Source organism: Trichosurus vulpecula, chromosome 3 (assembly GCF_011100635.1).
Source record: "Trichosurus vulpecula isolate mTriVul1 chromosome 3, mTriVul1.pri, whole genome shotgun sequence".
Taxonomy (NCBI): Eukaryota; Metazoa; Chordata; class Mammalia; order Diprotodontia; family Phalangeridae; genus Trichosurus; species Trichosurus vulpecula.
In genome coordinates this window covers 56,230,571-56,251,057 of record NC_050575.1, presented here as the reverse complement: position 1 = coordinate 56,251,057, position 20,487 = coordinate 56,230,571, and the positions used below count along the sequence as shown (strand labels likewise).

Genomic DNA, 20,487 nt, shown 5'->3' with positions numbered 1-20,487 from the left:
ACGAATAGATGCAGAGTGAAGAGCAGAAACAGAACAAAGAGAATATATACAAGGAGTACAATAACATAAAGGAAAAAAAAACAGAACTCCAGAGTCATCAGGGACCTCAGAGGCCATCTAGTCCAACCAAGAGCTCCTCTACAATCCATGATCCTCCAATTTTTGCTTTAAGACCTCCACCGATGGGAAACTCACTATTTTGAGGGTAGCTCTCACTGGAAAGAAGTATGTCTTCACATCAAACCTAAATTTTGCAATCTCTATTGTTCCTAGCTCTACCCTCTGGGGTTAAGCAGTGAAAAATTAATCCTACCTTCTTTTTAAAAATTTATTATATTTTTTATCCTCTTTTCACACAACAGCTTATAAGTACCTGGAGATAGCTATCATGTATGTCCCTAAGTCTCTTCAGACAAAACATCCCTAGTTTTTTTCAGTGGAGCCACATAAGTCATGGACTTGAGGCCCTTCACCCTTCTGGCTGCCCTCCTCTGTATGTTCTCTAATATCCTTCCTATAATGTGACACCAAGAACTAGCGACAATATAAGCCAATGTGGTCTGACTAGGTCAGTGAATAGAAGGATCATCTTTTAGTTATTCCTGGAAACTGGGCCCCTTTTAATATAGCCTAAGATTGCATTCTTGGCTGCCATATTGGCCTATTGACTCAAATTGTACTTACAATCCATTAAAACCCCAAGACTTTATTCAGACACACTCTTATATAATCAATGCAGCTAAATAATGGAGTGGATAGAACAGTGGGCTTGGAGTCCGGAAGACCTGGGTTCAAATCCAGCCTTAGACCCTGGGCATGTCACTTAACCTCTGATTACTTCAGTTTCCTCATCTGTAAAATGGTTATAATAACAGCACCAACTTCCCAGGGTTGTTGTTTGGAAAAAAATGAAGTGACATTTATCAAGCACTTTAGCTCGGCGTCTGGCACACAGTAGGGACTTTCCAAACGCTGGCTATCATGATGATGATGATGATGACGATGATGACGTCTCTCCCATCTTGTACTTACAGCATTGATTTCTTGAAACAAAGGGGAAGACTTTCCATTTGTTCCTATAAATTTCATCTTATTAGGTTTAGTACAATGTTCTAGCAATTCCTAAGAGTTTTTTGAATCCTGAATCTGCTATCCTGTGCGTTAGCCATCTCTACATCATTTTCAAATTTAATGAGTATCCTTTTATCCAAGTCACTGAAAAAAATGTTCAGCAGCACAGGGCAGTTCCACTGGAGACCTCCATGATCTAGGCCAGGGGTATGCTGGTAAATGCTTAACAACTGGCTTTCTAAAACAAACAAAGAAAATGGATGCAGGGCATACTTTTAAGTATAACTTGTATAATATTTTCGCTATCACTTTCTTAAGTTTAGACAATTAAGAAATCATAAATCAAGTCCTGATTTGTAGCTTTGCTGATTTCCAAGCTGTAAATGCTCACACTGAAAATTTAACAATCAACTTTCATTAGCTGGTTTAAGTTGACTCCACCACCATCCTTAAATTTCTCTATTAGTGAGTACTCTAAATAGTTCTGAATTCATCCAACTGCACTATCATGTAGCTCTTATTGCTCCATGTTTTCCATGACAATAACATGAGTTATTTTATTAAATATTTTACTAAAATCTAGTTAAACTATATCTATATAATTTCTCTAAATTATTGATTTAGTAATTCTAAAAAAACATTAGAACTCAGATCCGTGGAGGGCTGATGGAGACATATCTTCTATCTTTTGATAGAGAAATGATGGTCTACTGGTATGTAATAGACGACAGCATATGATATCAGATATGATCAATGTTTCAATTTATTTTGCTTAACTATGATTCTTTCTTACAAAAGATGGGTCATTTTTGTGTGAGGGGTTTTACCAGGAAATGAAGTTTTAAAAACCATCGACAAAACAACAAAAAGAATATTACTTTGTAGGGGGAAAGTATGTGTGTGTGTATATACGGAGGATATATCTTTGAGTCTGTGTTACTGGAGAGGGAATGTTGTGTGTGTGTGTGTGGGGGGTGGTGAGTGATACACTACAGAGAGGGTTAAAATGGCAGGAGAAGTCAGCCTCTGTTGACTCATTTTTACCTTTCAGTTCATTAACTCCTGCCCTCTCCTGCCCCTGATCTTTTTCAGACATATTCCTATCTAATCACGGAGCTAGGTGGCACATTGGATAGAACACTGAGCGTGGACTCAGAAACACCTGAGTTCAAATCCAGCCTCAGACACTTCCTAGTGATATGACCTGGGCAAGTCACTTAGCTTCTGAGTGCCTTAGTTTCTTCAGCTGTAAAAAGGGAATAATAATATCTATATCCCAGGGTTGTTGTAATGAGATAATATTGGTAAAAGCACTTAGCACAGTGCCTGGCACATAGTAAGCACTTAATAAATGCCTACTCCCTTCCCTTCTTTGTCCCCAACTTAGACCTGGACTATAGAGCAAAAAATGAATGATTGCACTATTTCTGATAACATTTAAGTCTCAGAGAAGTCCTTGACTTTCTCCTCTTTCTTGTCTTGTTAAAAGGGATTAGAGCTCAGTTAAACTGTTTAATCCCAAGGTAGAGATTCATGTTTAAAAACGAGATTTATAGCTCCTTTAAAAAACCAGTACAAGCCAAGTTTTGGCTTTTCAGGTTGCTACCTGCACAGCTAAAAAGAGTGTTTGCAGTAGAATTCCCAGCATGCAGTTCACTTCTTAATTACTTGGTCTCATCAATCTACTCTTTCATCTTCCAAAACTGCCTTTCAACATAAATAAGCACCTGCTATAAGAAAGATTTCAGCTCCTGGGCTGCCTTACTGCCCCCTCTGGTTTATAACCTTTTAGGTGGCCCTATATTAAACTGAGTTGTAATCACTCAGACCTTTTCATAATAAGTCTTTGAATAGGGATTGTGTTCTTGGCTCTGCCTGCATTATACTTCCTGCCTGCTTGTACATCTCCCTCATTCTCCTACACTCTCTCTTCTGTAGTCTAGGCCAATGAACATTGTACTGTTCTCTCCTGCTAACTTTCTGGCACACTCTCCTGTATTCCTAATGTAGTCTCCCACTAATCTTATCTTTTTCTAGACCAGGGGTTCTTAACCTTTTAGGAATTATGGACCCCTTCTCAGATTTTTTTTTTAAATCATAATGGAAGAAAATGCTAAATATCAATTAGAGAAGAGAGAAAATAAAGTTATAAAATTTTTTTCTATCCAAGTTCACGGATCCTCTGAAATCTATCTGCATAGTCCTTGGAGGACTGTGGATTTGAGGTTAAGAATCCCTCTTCTAGGATAGCCTAGTGGAGTTAATGCTACACTCCAAATAAAAGGTTTCCTCCTTTGTAAAATGGTAGTCGTAATATTTGTCCTGATTGGCTCAGAGGTGTTTGGATAATTAAATCTCACACACACACACACACACACACACACACACACACATACACACACACAAGGTTTGGGAGCTGAGGTGACCTTAGAAGTCATTTATCCCAACTCCATCATTTTAAAGAGTACAGGATAGCAGATTTAGAATTTGCTGGGGCCTTTCTGGTCATTTGGTCTAACTTTTATATTTTACAGATGAGGAAAATGAGGCTCAGAAAACTGAAGGGGCTTGCCCAAGATCTCATGTGGTACAGCTGGGATTTAAACCCAGGCCCTTTGTCTTCAGATCCAGGGCTCCTTCCATGGCCCTGAAATGTGCTTTGTGACTGGAATGCATCATACACTAAAAATATGAGCTATTACATGGTACTTCATCCAAGACCCTCCCCTTCAATCTCACCTTTGTTGGAACTTTTTATTGACTAGATCAGTGGATTGTGGTTTCTCCTTTTCAAACCCCCTTCTAGTTTGTATCTTTCCTGCCTTGTGAGATCCACATTATGACATATGAGAAAAGCAAAACTAAGATAAAAAATGTCAATTATATATGTTTCTTTCTATCTAAATCCTACCAAGCCTTTAGGAGGCATCTTAAGCTCTGCCTTCTTCACGAATGTTGCCTTCTCTGAAAACTCCAGTCCACATTCATCTGTCCTTTTCCTAAAATACGACCCTTCATTATAGTATTTTAGTACTCTATAATACATGGACTTGCTTTTCATTCTAACTAATAAAAATACTCACCAGCATTTATATAAGTACTTTAAGGTTTACAAAGTCCTTTACACATGTTATCTTATTTTGTCCCCACAAGAACCCTATGAGGTAAGTGCTATTATCATCCCCATTTTATAGATGATAAAATTGAGTCTGAGAGAGGTGAAATAATTGGTCTACAGTCACACATCTATTAAGTGTCTAAGGTAACACTTGAATTCAGGTCTTCCTGATTCCAAGCCTAGCACTTTATCCACTATGCCACTTAATTGCCTAAATGTTTCATTTGTCTAAATCTAGGCTGTGAGTGAGCTCTTGTGTGGTTGTGATTTGAACAGGATGATCTCTGAGGTCTCTTCTGGCTCTAGTCAGATGGGACACTCTCGCTTAGAGATGACCTTGGCCCAATAAAGACTATGCTAGCACAGGACAAACTCTAGAAAGCCCCTAACCAGGCTGGAAAGCCTGTAAAAGTCTGTCATTAGATCAGCCTAGTTAACTTAAGGTAGGCTCAACACTGGAAGCTCATCGCAGGTAGAGATTTTTTTTGGCAGTAGCAATTCATAAGCCCGTCTACTAAGGCAAAGAACAGTGGTCATCTTCTGCATCACTAGAGAGAATTATCTATACCGAAATTATAGATCTTTTAAAGAAGCGAAATATGAATATTAAATCAAATGTTCCCAATCTGTGGACCATGAAACTTTGGGGAACTAAGGAGCTGTTGTAAAGGGCTTTTACATTCTACACGGACCAAGCACTGCCATTTTGAAGACTGAATAAATAATGTGTCTCACACATATTTATTACTGTTTTTCAAAAACAAGTGGATGCTGTTATGATTAAAAACGTACAAACTGATTGAAAAGCAAAGATAGATACCTGAATGGGAGGCAGAATGCCCAGTTCCCATATACCTACTCCAGCAAAACTCTGAAGTTTGCATTAGATGGAATAATAATCAAGAAATCCAATGAGAATTGACAGTAAGTGATTTCTTCTACCCCAGAACTGCACAAGAGGTCAGCCAGAAGCCTGAATGTAAGGGAGCTCTTCCAGAAAGGTCAGCACCAGCATGACCAAAGTCACATGTTGTATGCAAGGCTCTGTGTCTGGAGGTAGCAAGAGTCAAAGGCTTCCCTAAGAAAGCCTCCAAATAGTCAGATGACCACAGAAAGAGGGCTTTGGAAGTGTAGGGGAATAGTGCAAAAGTGACCAACATACTATTTGGTAGTTCTCAGACTGGGACACTGTGGCCCAGGAACTCTGAGGTCCTGAGTGCTCTGTTCAAAGATAATCTAGCACTTCAAACCTCAAAGATCTGGAGGTTGGAGTTGATAGGAGCTAAATGTAGGAGATGGCCAAAACAAGAACCTAGGTGACACAGGGTTTTCCAGACTGACCATCCCACTCAGAACTATTGCAGGGTAAGAGCCTGGCCCTGGCATAAAGTCCTAATTCAGGACCTAAAGGTAGAGAGACAAGAAAAGAAAACACTAACCAGTATAAAAATATTGCAATTGTAAAGATCTTCCTGAAGGAGAAAGTACATCTATAACAACTGCAAATAGAAGGTCAAAGAGAAAAAACTGGATTTTCCAGAAGGGTGCATGAATTCCCAGAAGAAATGAAACAAGAGATTAAAAAAAAGAAAATAGCTCTAGAGAAAAGAATTGGAAGATGAACAAATAGTATAGAAGAGAAAGTTGTGAACCTTACCCAAGTAAAGGACTCCTTGAAAACTAGAATAGACAAAACAGAAATCAATGATCCCAAGAGACAGCAAGAACTATTAGAACAACATCAAGAGATTAAAAACTAGAAGAAAATGTAAGCTATTTGACATGAAAAACAACTGACCTGGAAAACAAATCAAGGAGAGATACTTTAAGAATCACTGGACTCCCTGAAAACCATGATTAATAAAACCCTGCACCATATATAGCAATAAATCATAAATGAAAATTTCCCAGGTATGTAATAAAATCTAGAACTCCCACATCAAAAAAAATACTACAAATATTCAGAAAGAAGGAGCTCAAATACTAAGAGATCATAGTCAGGATCACACAAGACACAGCAGTTTCAACCATCTATGAGAAGAGATCATGGAATATAATATTCTGAAAGACAAAAGATATATATTTACAACCAAGAATACCTTACCTGGAAAAGCTGAGTATAATTCTACAGGGGAAAAAATGGACCCTTAGTAGAATAGAAGACTTTGAAGGATTTCTGATGAAAAGACCAGACCTGAGTAGAAACTTTGCAATACAAATTCAAAAGTCCAGAGGAATTGAGAAAGGTAAATTTATTTGAGCAGCTGGACAGAGATGTATAATGTGCCAATATTCTAACAGAGGGAGAAGAAACAATAATCCTTTTAGAACCTCATGTCTTCAGAGGGGATTGAGGCAGTTTAAATATGAAAAACAGAGGACCTGAACATGTAATGGTTATATTCTGAGAATTTTAAGAGGAAAAGGAGAAGGGAGGATATAAAGAATACATTAATATAGAGAGAGGGAAGAAGGGAGTAGAACTTGCTATTTTTCATAAATGGGTTACATGAGAAGAATATTTAAACATAGAGGAAAATGTGGAGGGAATGTGCATCAGATGAATCTCACTCTTATCTGAAATGCACAAATAAAGATTGAACATACACATATACAAAGACTTTGGTGCAGAAATTAATGGAAATTAAACAGGGAAACAAGTGATTATGGGGTGGGGAGAAGTTAAGAAGAAGGAGAGTATCATGGAGAGAATAATCACAATCAAAATAAGCTTCTTGATCTTGAAACAGGGATCAAAAGGGAGGAAAAAGAAAATATCTAGAATCTAAGGGAGAATTTTAGGCAGCTTCTTAGACAACTGGGAAATGGATGAACAAACTGTGGCATTTGAATGTAATTGAATATTATTTCACTGTAAAAAATTATGATACAATTTCAGAGAATCCTTAGCAATATAAACTGATACAAATGAGCAGGAGAACAATTGAAAAAAGGATAGTAACATTTTGCTTGACTATGCTTATGTGTTACAAGGGCATTTTTCTGTCTTTCTTTCTTTCCCTTGGTTAATTGTGGAGAATATGTCAGGAGAAGATGGGGTACCAACAGTGATGAAAAAAAAGGCCACTGAAACATTTTTTGTAAAGAAATGCACAGAATCGAACAAAGGAAATGTGGAAGGAAGACAAGGGAAATAGTTTTAACAGTAGCATGCAGAATTTATTTTATACTTTAAAAAACGAAGCAGTATGAAATTGAGACTCATGAGTTCATAAACTATGTGAATTGAAATGATCTTTTTTGGTGTTTAAGTTAAAAAAATAAGGGCAGCTAGGTGGCGCAGTGAGTAGAGCAACCCCAATTGCCCTGCCAAAAAGCAAAAATAAATAAATAAAAGAAAAACACTACTGAATTTCGGGTAGCTTTCTGTCATCCATTTGGTCAATCAATGGATACCAACGGTACAACTACTAAAATGGGGTAGTCTACAGATATTTTTCAACATTAAAAAAGAAGCCCTTGTACTTGAACAGGTTGGGAATCAGTATATTAAACAAGAAATAAACAGGACACCATATAAATTATTTCCTAAAGTCCAAGGGTGCCCCTAGTTTAAAATGTCAAATGTGTTTTCTTACCTGGACAGGGCTGTTAGGTGGGAGCTCCACCTTCTCAAAATTCTGAGCTGCCACAGAAGGATTGCTGGAGCTGATGAGCACAGGGGAGCTGATTTCCACCATCTGTTGCCCTGTAGGCGAATGGACCATTCTGTTGAGGGTATTCAAGGCTGTCATGATGGAGAATTGTCTTGGGTTCTTCCTCCTAGAGTCCATGACCCGATTGAAGGCTGGTGATTCTGCCACTTTGCTTCTAGGAGAAGAGGATCTCAGAGACATGCTCTTTATGTGGGATGACCGATGGTTTCTGCCCTTCTCTAGCAGATGTCTTGCAGTGAGGTTTGGCTGGAATACAAAGGATTCCATGAAAATTGTGGTTCTGTCATGTTAGCCACAAATGTAAGACCTTTAGGACTTACAGGGCTAGTCTCTATAAATAAATCCATCCAGGTCAATGTTAAGCTATTTGAACTCAAGGATAATTTTTGGAATTCTATGAATTGGTTCCAGCGAAATAAATTCCCAGGATTCTATTCCCTACTACGGTACCAACAGTGTTCATACTCATATTTAGGCTCTATCTAGATGAGTAAAGAAAATCTGTGCATTTGATTTTGGAACTAGACAGCCTGGTACAGCAGAAATAATGCCGAATTTAGAGGCCTGAACTTGGAGACTTGGTACCCAAGTTCAAATCCTGACTCCATCATTTTGGGCAATTCACTTTACCTCTAAAAGCTTCAGTTTCCTCATCTGTAACTTGAGGGGGGGTTAGATAAATTACCTCTACATTCTCTTCCAATTCTAGATATAGGAAGCTATGATATTAATTCTTTTTTTTGGAGGGGGTAAGGCAGGGCAATTGGGGTTAAGTGACTTGCCCAAGGTCACACAGCTAGTAAGTATGTCAAGAGTCACAGGCCAGATTTAAACTCAGGTCCTTCTGACTCCAGGGCTGTCACTGAGCTACCTAGCTGCCCCTATGATATTAATTCTTGCAGAGATGGAGTTAGCATTGGGCAAACTTTCAAATAACAGGCTGAATCAATTCCCATTTCTCAACTCTTGGGCAGAGTTTCTGAGGGCATGCCATTACTAAAATTATTCCCCTTCTTCAGTGTAGACACTACTGGTAAGACAACAATTAGAGAAATCAATTCCTTCCTCAATTAAAAGTTCTGTTCCTAGTTAAGGCCTACCATTATTCCTTAAAGGGGCAGAGTAGCATAAAACTCTGGGCTTTCTCTATTTTATCATCCAAAGGGAATAATTACACCAGTAGAGAGAATTGTAGAACTCTTAGGTATTTAGCTATTCATCTGAAAAAAAATCTTTTAGGTTCAGTGAACTCAGCAAGAGTAATAAATTAAATTTGACAAGCATTTATTAATTGCCCGTTATGTGCTGAGATACAAAGACAAAAATTAGAATGGTCCCTGACTAAGAGTATAACACAGAATCCACTGGAGATGATGTCCCAACAAGATAACACTTAGGTTCCAGATTTTGCATTTCCCCTTCTCCATTCAGTTACTATCCAAGAAAGAAAATGATGCATTAAAAAACAAAAACAAAAAACACCTGGCTTTTGCCAAAAGGTTCTTCACAAGAAATCAATGTTTCCTTCCAATTGTCTTTAATGATATGGGTAATTCAAAGTTTATCTGAAGAATTTTCCGTAAGTTCTAGCCTTAATTAAGTAATGACAGGAGTCAAATGTAAGAACTACTTTACTCTGTTTAGATTTCAAGTATTTCTAAAAATCTGAATCTTAGAACAGAGCAACCACTCAGTAATACACAAATCTTTCTGCTAATTATAAGAACAAATTGAGATATGACTCGTTTGATTATTTCCTCAAGTGTTCTTCTAATTACTGATTTTGGAGGGGAGAAGGAGAATATAAAAATGATTATAAAATGTAAACATTTCCAATGACAAGATTTCAAAGACTGACAATTAGCTCTATGATGTTCTTTATTTGGGGGACATGGAGTAAGTCTCTACATAAAGTAATCAGGAAGTTATTATTCAAGGGGTGGATTGTAAACATTTAGGAAAGGAAACAGTGAAGAGTCAGCATTGGTTGACCAAGAACAAGCTATATCTAAAAGTCTCTTTTAGATAAGTTACTACCACCTCCAGAGAAAGAACTGATGGTATCTAAATACAGATCAAGGCATACTATTTTTGCTTTCTTTCTTTTTTTACTTTGAGTTTTCTTCCACGAAATGACTAATATGGAAATATGTTTTACATGATTGCAGATATATAACTTATATCAGATGCTTACCATCTCAGGGAGGGGATAGGGGAGAAAAGGAAGGATAGAATTTAGAAATCAAAACTTAAAAAAAGAAATCTAAAATTGTTTTTACATGTGATTAGGGATAAAATAAAATATTCTTTTAAAAAGATTTTCCTCTCTTTCAAAAAAAGGACAAGTTACTAGAATTACAGAAGAGGGGAATACTATAAAAAAAATAATCATTTATTAAGTATTTACTATGTGCCAAGCACTGGAGATACAATATATAAATAACAAAGATAGCCCCTACCTTCAAGGAGCTTTTAATCTAGTGGGGGAAGACAATAAATAGGTCATTCAATCAATACACACTTTGTAAGTACTAACTGTATGTTATACAGTAGAGCTGAAGGAAGGAAGAGGTTAGTGAGAAGAAATGCAGTTCAAAGAGGCCAATGATGAGTGAAGTTGAGGCTAGAGACAAGAAACCAGGGTACATGGTGATTGTTAGTTGAAGGAACTGGGGATGTTAACCCTAAAGAAAATAAGACTCAAAAGGGACATTATAGCGCTCCTTAGTATTTGAAGGAATGTGGAAGAAGAATAAGACTTCCTCTGCTTGGTTTCAGATTATAAAACTAGGACCAATGGGGAAAATTTCAGAGAGGCAGATTTTATCTTAATGTAAAGAAACCTTAACAATCTGAGCTATCTGAAGAACGAGTGACTGACCTGTTATGTCTTGAGTCCCCTATCATTGAAAGTTCTTCAAGGTGAATCTGAAGGATGAGATACTTCCTTGGAGATGTTGCAAAGGGGACTGTTGTTTTGGTCAGGGCTAGAGTAGATGTGACCTCTGAAGTCACCCCTAGCTCTGATTCTACAATACTCCAAGTCATCCCTCAAATTCTAAAGGGAGTAAGTGAAAAGTGATCCCTATAATAAGCTCGATCAACCAACCATCAATAAATACTTTATTCAGTGCATGGTATATCTAGGACTCTGTTAGGGACTATGGGAAAAAATATGACACCCTCACAGACCTTATAGTCTCTTTGGAGATTTAGATACTAGAAAAAATTAGATAAACCTAGACAGTACATAATTTAGATCAAAACTATGAGGATAGAGACAAGGTGGAGTGAGGGTTCAGAGAAGGAACAGATTATTAGAGGTCAGAGTTGTCAGAGGAAACTTCATAGGATGGGTGGGGCTTTGAAGGATGGGTAGGCCTTGAATAGGTGGGAAAGAGAAGGAGAAGACATTCTACAAGGCGGGGAGCACTATGAATACAGGCACAAAGGGTGGCATTAGGCATTTGTGGAAATGTGCATTGGTAAGTGGAAATGGGGTGACACAATGGCCTTATTGGAACAAGGGCTTTACATTGGGGAGGAGTGAGAAATTGGCTTACATAGGTAGGATGGGGTCAGAACATAGACTGCCTTCAAAGTCAGACAGAGAATCTTTCCAGAATAATCCCCTCTTACTCTGGTCATTTTAATCTTTCCAGAAAAACCTTTTAGTTTTACATACAGTTGTTGTTGTTTAGTTATTCTCAGTCACATCTGACTCTTCATGACCCCATTTGGGATTTTCTTGGCAAAGATACTGGATGGCTTGCCATTTCCTTCTCCAGCTCATTTTACAGATAAGGAAACTGAGGCAAACAGGAGAAAGTGACTTGCCCAGGGTCACACTGCTAAGATGAGTCTGAGGCCAGATTTGAATTCAAGATTTTCCTGACTCCAGGTCTAACACTGTTCACTGTGCCACTTTGCTGCCCTTATACAGTTGTAAATACTTGCATGTTTATATGATATGTCTTTCATTACATGGTTCTGTCTCTGTCCCCCCTTCAGTGTCCTCAATTGTCTTTATTCATCTTTACTGTAGGGAAAACCCTTCAAGGGGAAGGATCATGCTTTCTAACTTAATAGCTACTTTTATAATTTACCAGTGAAATGACTGAATTCCCTTTTATTATTACTAATAGTTGACTCACATTTATAAAGTGGTTTAAATTTGCAAAGTACTATACAAATATTATCTCATTTATCCTCACAACAACCCAGAAAAAAGTTAGGCATTATTATTATACTATTTTACAGATGAAGAAACTGAGGCTGAGAGAGGTTAAAGTGACTTGCCCAGGGTCGCATAGCTAATAAGTGTCTGAGATTGTCTTTGAACTCAAGTCTCTTTGACTCCAGATCCAGTGCTCTATCAACTATGCCACCTAGATGCCTCTGTATTTTGATTCTAGAATGAATCCCTTCAATCTCATTGAGGTTACAGAAACAGGTAATATAATGGATGGGTAACAGGCAGTATAATAATTGAACAATAGCTAATTATGCTGGTATTGACAAGACTGCAAGCCTCCTGAACACAGAGACAATGTCTTAATAGCCTTGGTATCTCCCTCCTGCTATGTACAGAGGGACAGGGACTGACCAGACTGGTAATTTCATTTGTACAGGGAACTGCCAGGCAAGGACTCTCTCTCTGCTAATGCAGGTCAGCACCTTCTCTGCAACTTACAGGCTTAGAGAATTTACACTGAGAGATTAAAATGTCTTGCTCAGGGTCACACAGCCAGTATGTGACCTTGGGCAGGTCTTGAACCCAGGGCTTTTTGACTTCACAGCTGGCTCTCTATCTATCATACCATCCTATCTCTCATTTTGTACATAGTACATTTTTAATACATTGGTGCTGAATGAATGAATGAATGAATGAATGGTCTGTTTTCATTACCTCTACCTCTCAGTCTAAAATAGGCCAAAACTAAATAGAGATCTCACTTTGGCACCTCTGCTATTGGAGAGGGTTAACATGAGGCCCTATGCCAATTATTTAGCAGTTTCATGGGCTTACTTAGATTTGGCTTCTACATCACTTACCTCTACAAACAAGATGGGGAAGATGCCGACTTTATCACCTAATTTGCCTTCCGCCCAATTCTCATCAACCCGGCTAATCACGGTGATAACATCATCCTGAAAGAAAGAAAAGTTTCATCCTCCGCATTATCCTCCTTGACGAGTGACAGATCATTTAATGGCTCACTTTGATTTCCAGCTGTTAGATACAAGGAATTTCAAACCCTTCACATACGTGCCCACACAATATTTGGTTGTTCATTCAACAAACACTCAACCAGCTTTAGAAGAGATGTATTACTCTCCCTACCCCTTTCCCTACACCCACATAACATAGGGAGTAGCTGCTCCCTTTCTTAAGGTTAGGATCAAATTGATTTGGGGTGAGCAGGTTCTCCTTTAATGTCCTAAGAAAATGACCCAGAGCTATTATGTATTTTGCTTGGGGGTTGGCAGAAACTTGGCAATGACTCAGGGAATGGAAGTGGAAATGGCACAGAAGAAAATGAACCCAGGAAAAGGAGTCGGACCTGACCAAATATGAAAGAGAAGAAATGTGAGCCAGAGGCAACGATTTAAAATGCTCTCAGGGATCTATTTTCAAAGTATCTTATAGTACAGATGACTAAAAAAAATAGTAAAGTTCCTAGATGCAGAAATTATCATTACCAAAGACACAAGATTAACAATTATTGACCCACATGCTTAATTTCTCATCTCTATAAAATCTTTATGAAAATATTCAAAGAAAACAGGGAGCTGTTTCAGGTTTTTTGTGAATGATTTTCCACAGCCGACCACATCTTCAGAGTCCCACAAATGACTGAGAGCTATACAGAATACAAGATGCTACTTTCTGTACACTACCTAAAAAGTACTTGATTTGAGACAGTGAAGCCCAGCCTAACAAGGTCTTCCCTTACATCTGGTAAGATCATACAAGACTTTTTGATAGATAAAACCACGAAGGTAAACTTGTTTACCAAGTCTTTTGTTATAAACAGCAAGCAAAATGCAAAGCATGGAGACATATGCTCACCCATGGTGTTCATACTATACAGAGTGGAAATGAAAGGGGAATTCCACATAGACAGTGAGGTCCTCAGTTCCTGTTAAAGATGATATTTTGGGGCAGGTAGGTGGTGCAGTGAGTAGAGCACCAGCTCTGGAGTCAGGAGGACCTGAGTTCAAATCCAGCCTCAGACACTTGACACACTTTCCAGCTCTGTGATCTTGGGCAAGTCACTTAACCCCAATTGCCCTGCCTTCCCCCTCAAAAAAAGATGCTATTTTGCTGACTGCATCATGACACATGACACTATAGGGTCTTGTGAGACTTAAAACCAATGAAAAGAAATCAATGAAGCAATTGAAACAGGAGTCTCTTCCCCATCACTGGATCTTTCCATCTACTATATCTACAAATGCATCCAGGTCTTTCTAATTCAAAACAAAAACAAAGAAACAAAAAAAAAATGTCCCCTGATTCTTCGGCTTCATTCAGCTACTATCCTTTATGTCTTGTCATTTTCTTGAGATTTTTTTGAAAGGTACCTACAAATCCACGTACTTATTACCCAGTCTCTCTGCAACCTTTTGCAATGTAGTTTTTACTCCCATCTCTCCAATGGAACTGCTCACTTAAAACTCAGTAAATTTCCTCATAATCACCAAATCTCATAGTCTTTAAGTCTTCAGTCCTTTGACTGCTATGCAATATTGGCTTTACTGATTACTGCCTACTACTCTATTTCCTTTTTTTCCCCCCAGAGTTCCCCACCACCACCTCCCAATTAACTTCCTTCTTCCCCTTCACAGGTTACTGAAGTGTCAGAGCCTTAAATGTGATGTTTTCGCTGACACCAAATTTGTCTTATGTCACACTTCTCTCCTAGTTTAATCTTTCCACCCACACTGTTATTATTTTATATATGTACATGTAAACATTATATATAAAATATAGCACATTTGCTGGCAAAGAAATGAACAAAGAATTTCAGATCTGGACAGAGCTAGAAGAAACTATGTCCCAACCTTCTCACTTTATTGAGATAAGGTTATGGAAGCATATAGGAGACCTAGGCTAGGTCATAACTATCCTGGAAAGGTTACTCATTAGTGAAAGTCATACTATGTGTAGGTGGCTGGAGAAAAAGAAGGATTTTTATACTAAAATTTCCAGTTTCCTGTTTTCCTTCTAATTTTGGCTGTACAGATTTTGTTTGTGCAAAAACTTTTAAATTTGATGTAATCAAAATTATCCATTTTATATCCTGTAATGCTCCCTATCACTTATTTGGTCATAAATTCTTCCCTTATTTATAAATCTGACAGGTAAAATATTCTATGCTCCGTGTGTGTGTGTGTGTGTGTGTGTGTGCGCGCGCGTGTGTGTGTGTATGTACGAACTCGTGAATATCTGTTCTATTTACTAGGCTAGGTTGTTGTTGTTCAGTCATTTCAGTTGTGTCCAACTCTTTGTGACCTCATATGGGTCATTGGCAAAGACAGGGGAGTGGTTCGCCATTTCCTTCTCCAGCCCATTTTATAGATGAGAAATTAAGTCAAACAGGGTTGAGTGACTTGCCCAGGATCACACAGCTAATAAGTGTCTGAGGTCAGATTTGAACTCATGAAGATGAGTCTTCTTGATTCTAAGCCCAGTGCTTTATCTACTGTGCCACTGAGATGCCCTCACTAGGCTATGCTGCCTGCCAAAAACAACAGCAGCAACAATCACAGCACATATTTGTATAGTGCTTTAACATTTGCAAAGAAAGTACTCTCCTTGGAACCCTGTGAGGTGACTAGTGCAAGGGGTCTTATCCCCACTTTCCAGACAAGAAAACTGAGGCTTACCTATGGTCACACACTTGGTAAGTGAAGGAATTGGGACTCAACTATCCTTAACTTGAGAACCTTGAGTTGCTAAGGTCTTTGAACTCCAACTCCAGCACAGATAGGCACAAAGTAAGAATATTATATGGTCCATTTTGCTTGTATTCTGGCATCAATCTCATTCCCTCTCCACCCTCTGAGCCTTGAATTCCACCCCTGGGATGCTCGGCTGTTAGAGGTGATCTTGACAGGAGCCAGACCTCCACTACCCAGCCATCTGCACAGTGTGCTACCACACATACCTCATTTCCCCCTGCCCCCTGAATCCCACCCCCTACCCAGGCTCCCTTTATGTGTTATCTTCTCCCATTACCATGTTATCTGTTGAACTGTCTTGCTTGCCTTTATTTGTATCTCCAGTGCTTAGAACAGTGCCTGATCCAGTAAGCACTTAAAGAAATTTAGTAAGCACTAAAGAAATTCTCTTTTTCATTCTCTCCCTCCCTTCCCTCCTTCCTTCCCTCCCTCCCTCCTTCCCTCCTTTTCTCCCTCCTTCCTTCCTTCCCTCTTTCCTTCCTTCCTTCCTTCCCTCCCTCCTTCCTTCCTTCCTTCCTTCCTTCCTTCCTTCCTTCCCTCCCTCCTTCCTTCCTTCCTTCCTTCCTTCCCTCTTTCCTTCCTGCCTTTCTCCCTCTCTCCCTCCCTCCTTCCCTCCCTCCCTTTCTTTCTCCCTTCACCTATCTAGGTGTCTTAAGTGGCTTTCTATATGGTATGATTTAAGGGCCAATCACATAGGTTTTCCTGCTCCCAAATATCAATAATCCCACTTGCTGTCTGTCATTAAACCATTATAGCTTTATTCTTATGAAGAGGAAAGAAAGGAGTGTTGACAGGGGAGGTGGGAAGGAACCAAAGACACACGTGGACTTATTTTCTCTTCGCTCTTGGAGTAGAAATAGAATATATAGAATGTGAAAATAGTTTGAAGTATGGATGTTTTCCAAACTGGAGAGTAGTCATCAGTCAGTCAATAAATATTTATTAAGTTCCTAATATGCGCTAAGCGCTGAGGATACAAAAAAAGGCCCAAAAAAGCCCCTGCCCTCAAGAAACTCCCAATCGAATGGAGGAGACAACAAGCAAACAAATGTGGACAAAAAGGACAAATAAGAAATAATTACCAGAGGGAAGGCGCTAGAACTAAGAGTGGTCAGGAAAAGCTTCCTGTAGAAGATGAGAATTTATCTGGGACTTAAAGGAAGCCAAGGAGACCAGTAGGCAAAGATGAGGAGGCAGAGCATTTCAAGCTCTCCAGGGCACAGCTAGAGAAAATGCCTACAGCTGAGAGATGAAATGTCTTGGTGGAACAGCAGTGTGGGTTCTGGGGTAATTTGCACTATTTATACCTTTTTGGAGAGAAGCTGAATATAAATTCTCCGACAGTTCTGAAAACTTTGTGTGTGGGGGACTTTTTCCCGGTTTCCTACATGTAGGTACCTTGACCCTGTCCCCAAGTCAAGTTTTACTGTACTCACTTTTGTACTTAAAAAACCAAACCAATAAATGAAGGAACCCTGTGATTTCATCAGGGAGGAGGGTACTCCCTCAGCTCATGCACATTATGATTTTATGTCTTAGTAAATGTCTTCATGAGTTATTTGTGGCCACAAAAATTTCATCACCTAGTGTCTAGCCTCTTACCTAGGCTAGTCCACAGACAACTGACCTCATCTAACCTTTCTGTGCTAATAAGGGAATAAAAGAGACACAAGGGCTAGCAACCAGGCATGTACTTAAAATTTTCTAGATTGTTTGAACTTGTCAGAGCTAGTAATCTCCTAGAATAACCTTTGAGAATTCAGGGTGAATTCATTCATTCAACCAAACAAGCATTTAAGGGATATCTTGGTATAGAGGAGGTGGTTCTATAGTCTGAAAGACCTGGGTTCATGTCCTGCTTCAGAAACTACTAGCTATGGGACTCTGGACAAGAGATTTAATCTTCCATGCCCCAGCCTCTTTGCGTCTCAAGCAGAGGGGATGTATCAGATGGTCTTTTGAGGTACTTTCCAGTTCTAAGTCTGTGATACTAAGATCATAATAGATCCTAATGAATCATAAGATCATAGGATCATAGATATAAAGGTACAGAGGACCTCAGAGCCATCAAGTTCAAGCCCTTCATTTGACAGATGAGGAAGCCGGCACACAGAGAGGTTTTAGTAAACTGCCCAGGGTCACACAGCTAATACTGTATGAGGCTGAGGCTACAGAGATAAAATAGTCCCTGCCCCTGAGGAACACCAGGATGAGGTATATTGGAGAAAGACTTTGTGAAAGAATCTAGTTGCAACTTAAGGCCTGGCACTGCCCATCTTTGGCATCTTAGAGAAACCAGGAAATTGGCATTGAAATACCAGGAAGCTTATGTATACCACCATTTCCAAATAGAAAGAACATGAAAGTTTTCAGATCTTAGGGCTATGAGGAGGAAAACTAGTTTCCATTGATGTGGAAATAAAATTACCAAACAAACTACCTTTTCTGAGTTACTAAGATCAAGTGGAGGCAATTTTTAGTCTAGTTTGGTTTGATCTACTCAAAGACATTTGGCAAAGGAGGAAAAAAAGACACAAAACCCCAAAGGAAATAACTTACATTTTTATTTCTCTGAATGAATGTGAAAGTTTGGAGAATGAGCATAATAAAGCTTAAATTCCTATAGGGAAGTATTCCAGTTTTATGCGAAATGGCTATTACTTGCAAACTGGTGGGAATTTGTCTAGCAAAAATACTTTCAATGAAAATCCCAGAGGGAAAAACTTTTAGAACCAGAAGAGATCTTAGAGGCTATCTAGTCTAATCTCATTTTACAGATGAAGAAACTGAAGCACAGAGAAGGTAAGGGACTTGCCCAGGGTCACATGACTAGTTAGTGTTGAAGGCATGGTTGAATGCAGATCTTCTTTACTCCAAAAATCTCACTCCCTGTGCATTATGCCACCATGGACCTGGGGCTGTGCTCCAGCCCCTTGCTAAAACCTAGAGGTCTTGCTGGGATGACCCAGCAACTCTGTTCTCCCAATCACCTCTGCTACATGACTTAGCATGGTCCTTTGTGTAATATAGCTGGCACAAATCACAGAAGTGAGGATGAGCCTTGGGGAAACAACATTCTTTCCCTAGGAATTCCCTACCCATCCCTCGATTTTTACAAGTATCTTGTGTTCTCCTTGCTCATCTCCTTTCTACTTCTTTTAACCCAGTATCCTCCTTCTCTCACCTCTCTCTATTGATGCACTCACTCCCACTCATCCAATCCTGCTGTCCATCTAGTTACCTAATTTTTTGAGAGAGTGGATATGATTAGGAAGGGGAGGGGTTGTAGTATGAGTATATGTGAGTTTATGGGCCACATACTTCAGGAAGCCTTTCCTGATACCTGTTCCTGATAGCCTTTCATTGGCTACATGTTTGGGTGAGGTTATCTGTATTTCTAACACAAGTGGTATAATGTGTATACCTTTGTGTATGTGAAAATATAGATATTCCCTGGGTTTCAGCGTATATTGAATGCTCTTCAATTCAATTCAACATGTATTTAATTATCTGTTACATGCTCTGTGCTAGGTTCTGCAGAGGCACAAATAAGATACCCTGGGCTTTCAGAAGGGAGAGGTTGGTCGATTGGTGTTCATCCTTCATTCTCGAAGAGGACCAATGGCATCAGGAGGGTGATGTCCTTACTTGCAAGTGAATTGAATTAAGTGTGGCAGAGCTGCGCAAAATTGCCAGCCCTACTCTCCTCCAGAGTCATCAGAATCCATCAGCATCAAATGTTTATTGGACATTTCAATCTGGATGTCCTACAAGCATTTCAAATTCAACATGACCAAAAGGGAACTTGCTATCTTCCCCCATTAAATGTACACATCCTTCAAACATTTTGGTTTCTGTTATGGGTACTACTATTCTTCTGATCACCCAAGTTCACAGCTTTGGAGTATTCTTATAGTCTTCCCTCTCCTCCCTACTTTAATCAATCACTAAGACTTTCAGATTTTACCCTCACAATATTTCTCACATCCATCTTCCCTCACATGGCCAGTACCCTCATTCAGGCCCTCACCACCTCCTCCTTGAATTATTCTTATTTGGAAGGCAGTTAAGTAGCTCAATAAATGGTAGAGTACTTGGTACTCAATAAACTTGGTAGAGTAGGTGCATCTAGAGTCAAGAAGACCTGAGTTTAAATGTGATCTTAGTCATGTATCAGCTGTGTGACCCTGGTCAAGTTATTTAACCGCATCACTGGGAAATCTCATTAACCTGCAAGAATGAAACCGCCTCAGTACTCATTTCTTATTACTACCCTCTGCCCCTCTGATTTGACTCTCTGACTAAACGATAAGGCCATGGGCTCCATGACATCTATTTAAGGATGGGGCTTCTCCCCATTTCCCATCAGCTACAATGATTTTAGACTTCTCCATTGTGTCCATGTACTGGGTACCTTCCTACTCTTACGCCTTTTCAGCTTCCTTTTGTGTGTTGTCTTCCCTCATTAGACTGTAAGATTTTCTTTTATTTATTTTATTTTTAATTTATGTAATAAGACAAGCACTTCCATAATAGTATAATAAAAAGATGATTGTACATGAAACTGCAAATCTATTACGTACATGCCTTTTAAATATATGATAAAGTTATCATGTAAATTTCCTCCCCCTCCTAGAGATGGCTACCATTAGA

General features: G+C 39.0%; 1 protein-coding gene across 1 annotated transcript in view; it reads right to left on the bottom strand.

Annotated features, from left to right (window-relative positions):
* The window catches only part of SH3RF2 (SH3 domain containing ring finger 2), a 159,624-nt gene that overhangs the window by 71,098 nt on the left and 68,039 nt on the right, over positions 1-20,487 (bottom strand). Inside the window, exons 3-4 of the mRNA XM_036751918.1 lie at positions 12,922-13,017; positions 7,789-8,112 (exon numbers count right to left, since the gene is read on the bottom strand). Of these exons, the coding sequence (XP_036607813.1) occupies positions 7,789-8,112; positions 12,922-13,017 (420 nt within the window). The remainder of the gene's footprint in view (positions 1-7,788; positions 8,113-12,921; positions 13,018-20,487) is intronic.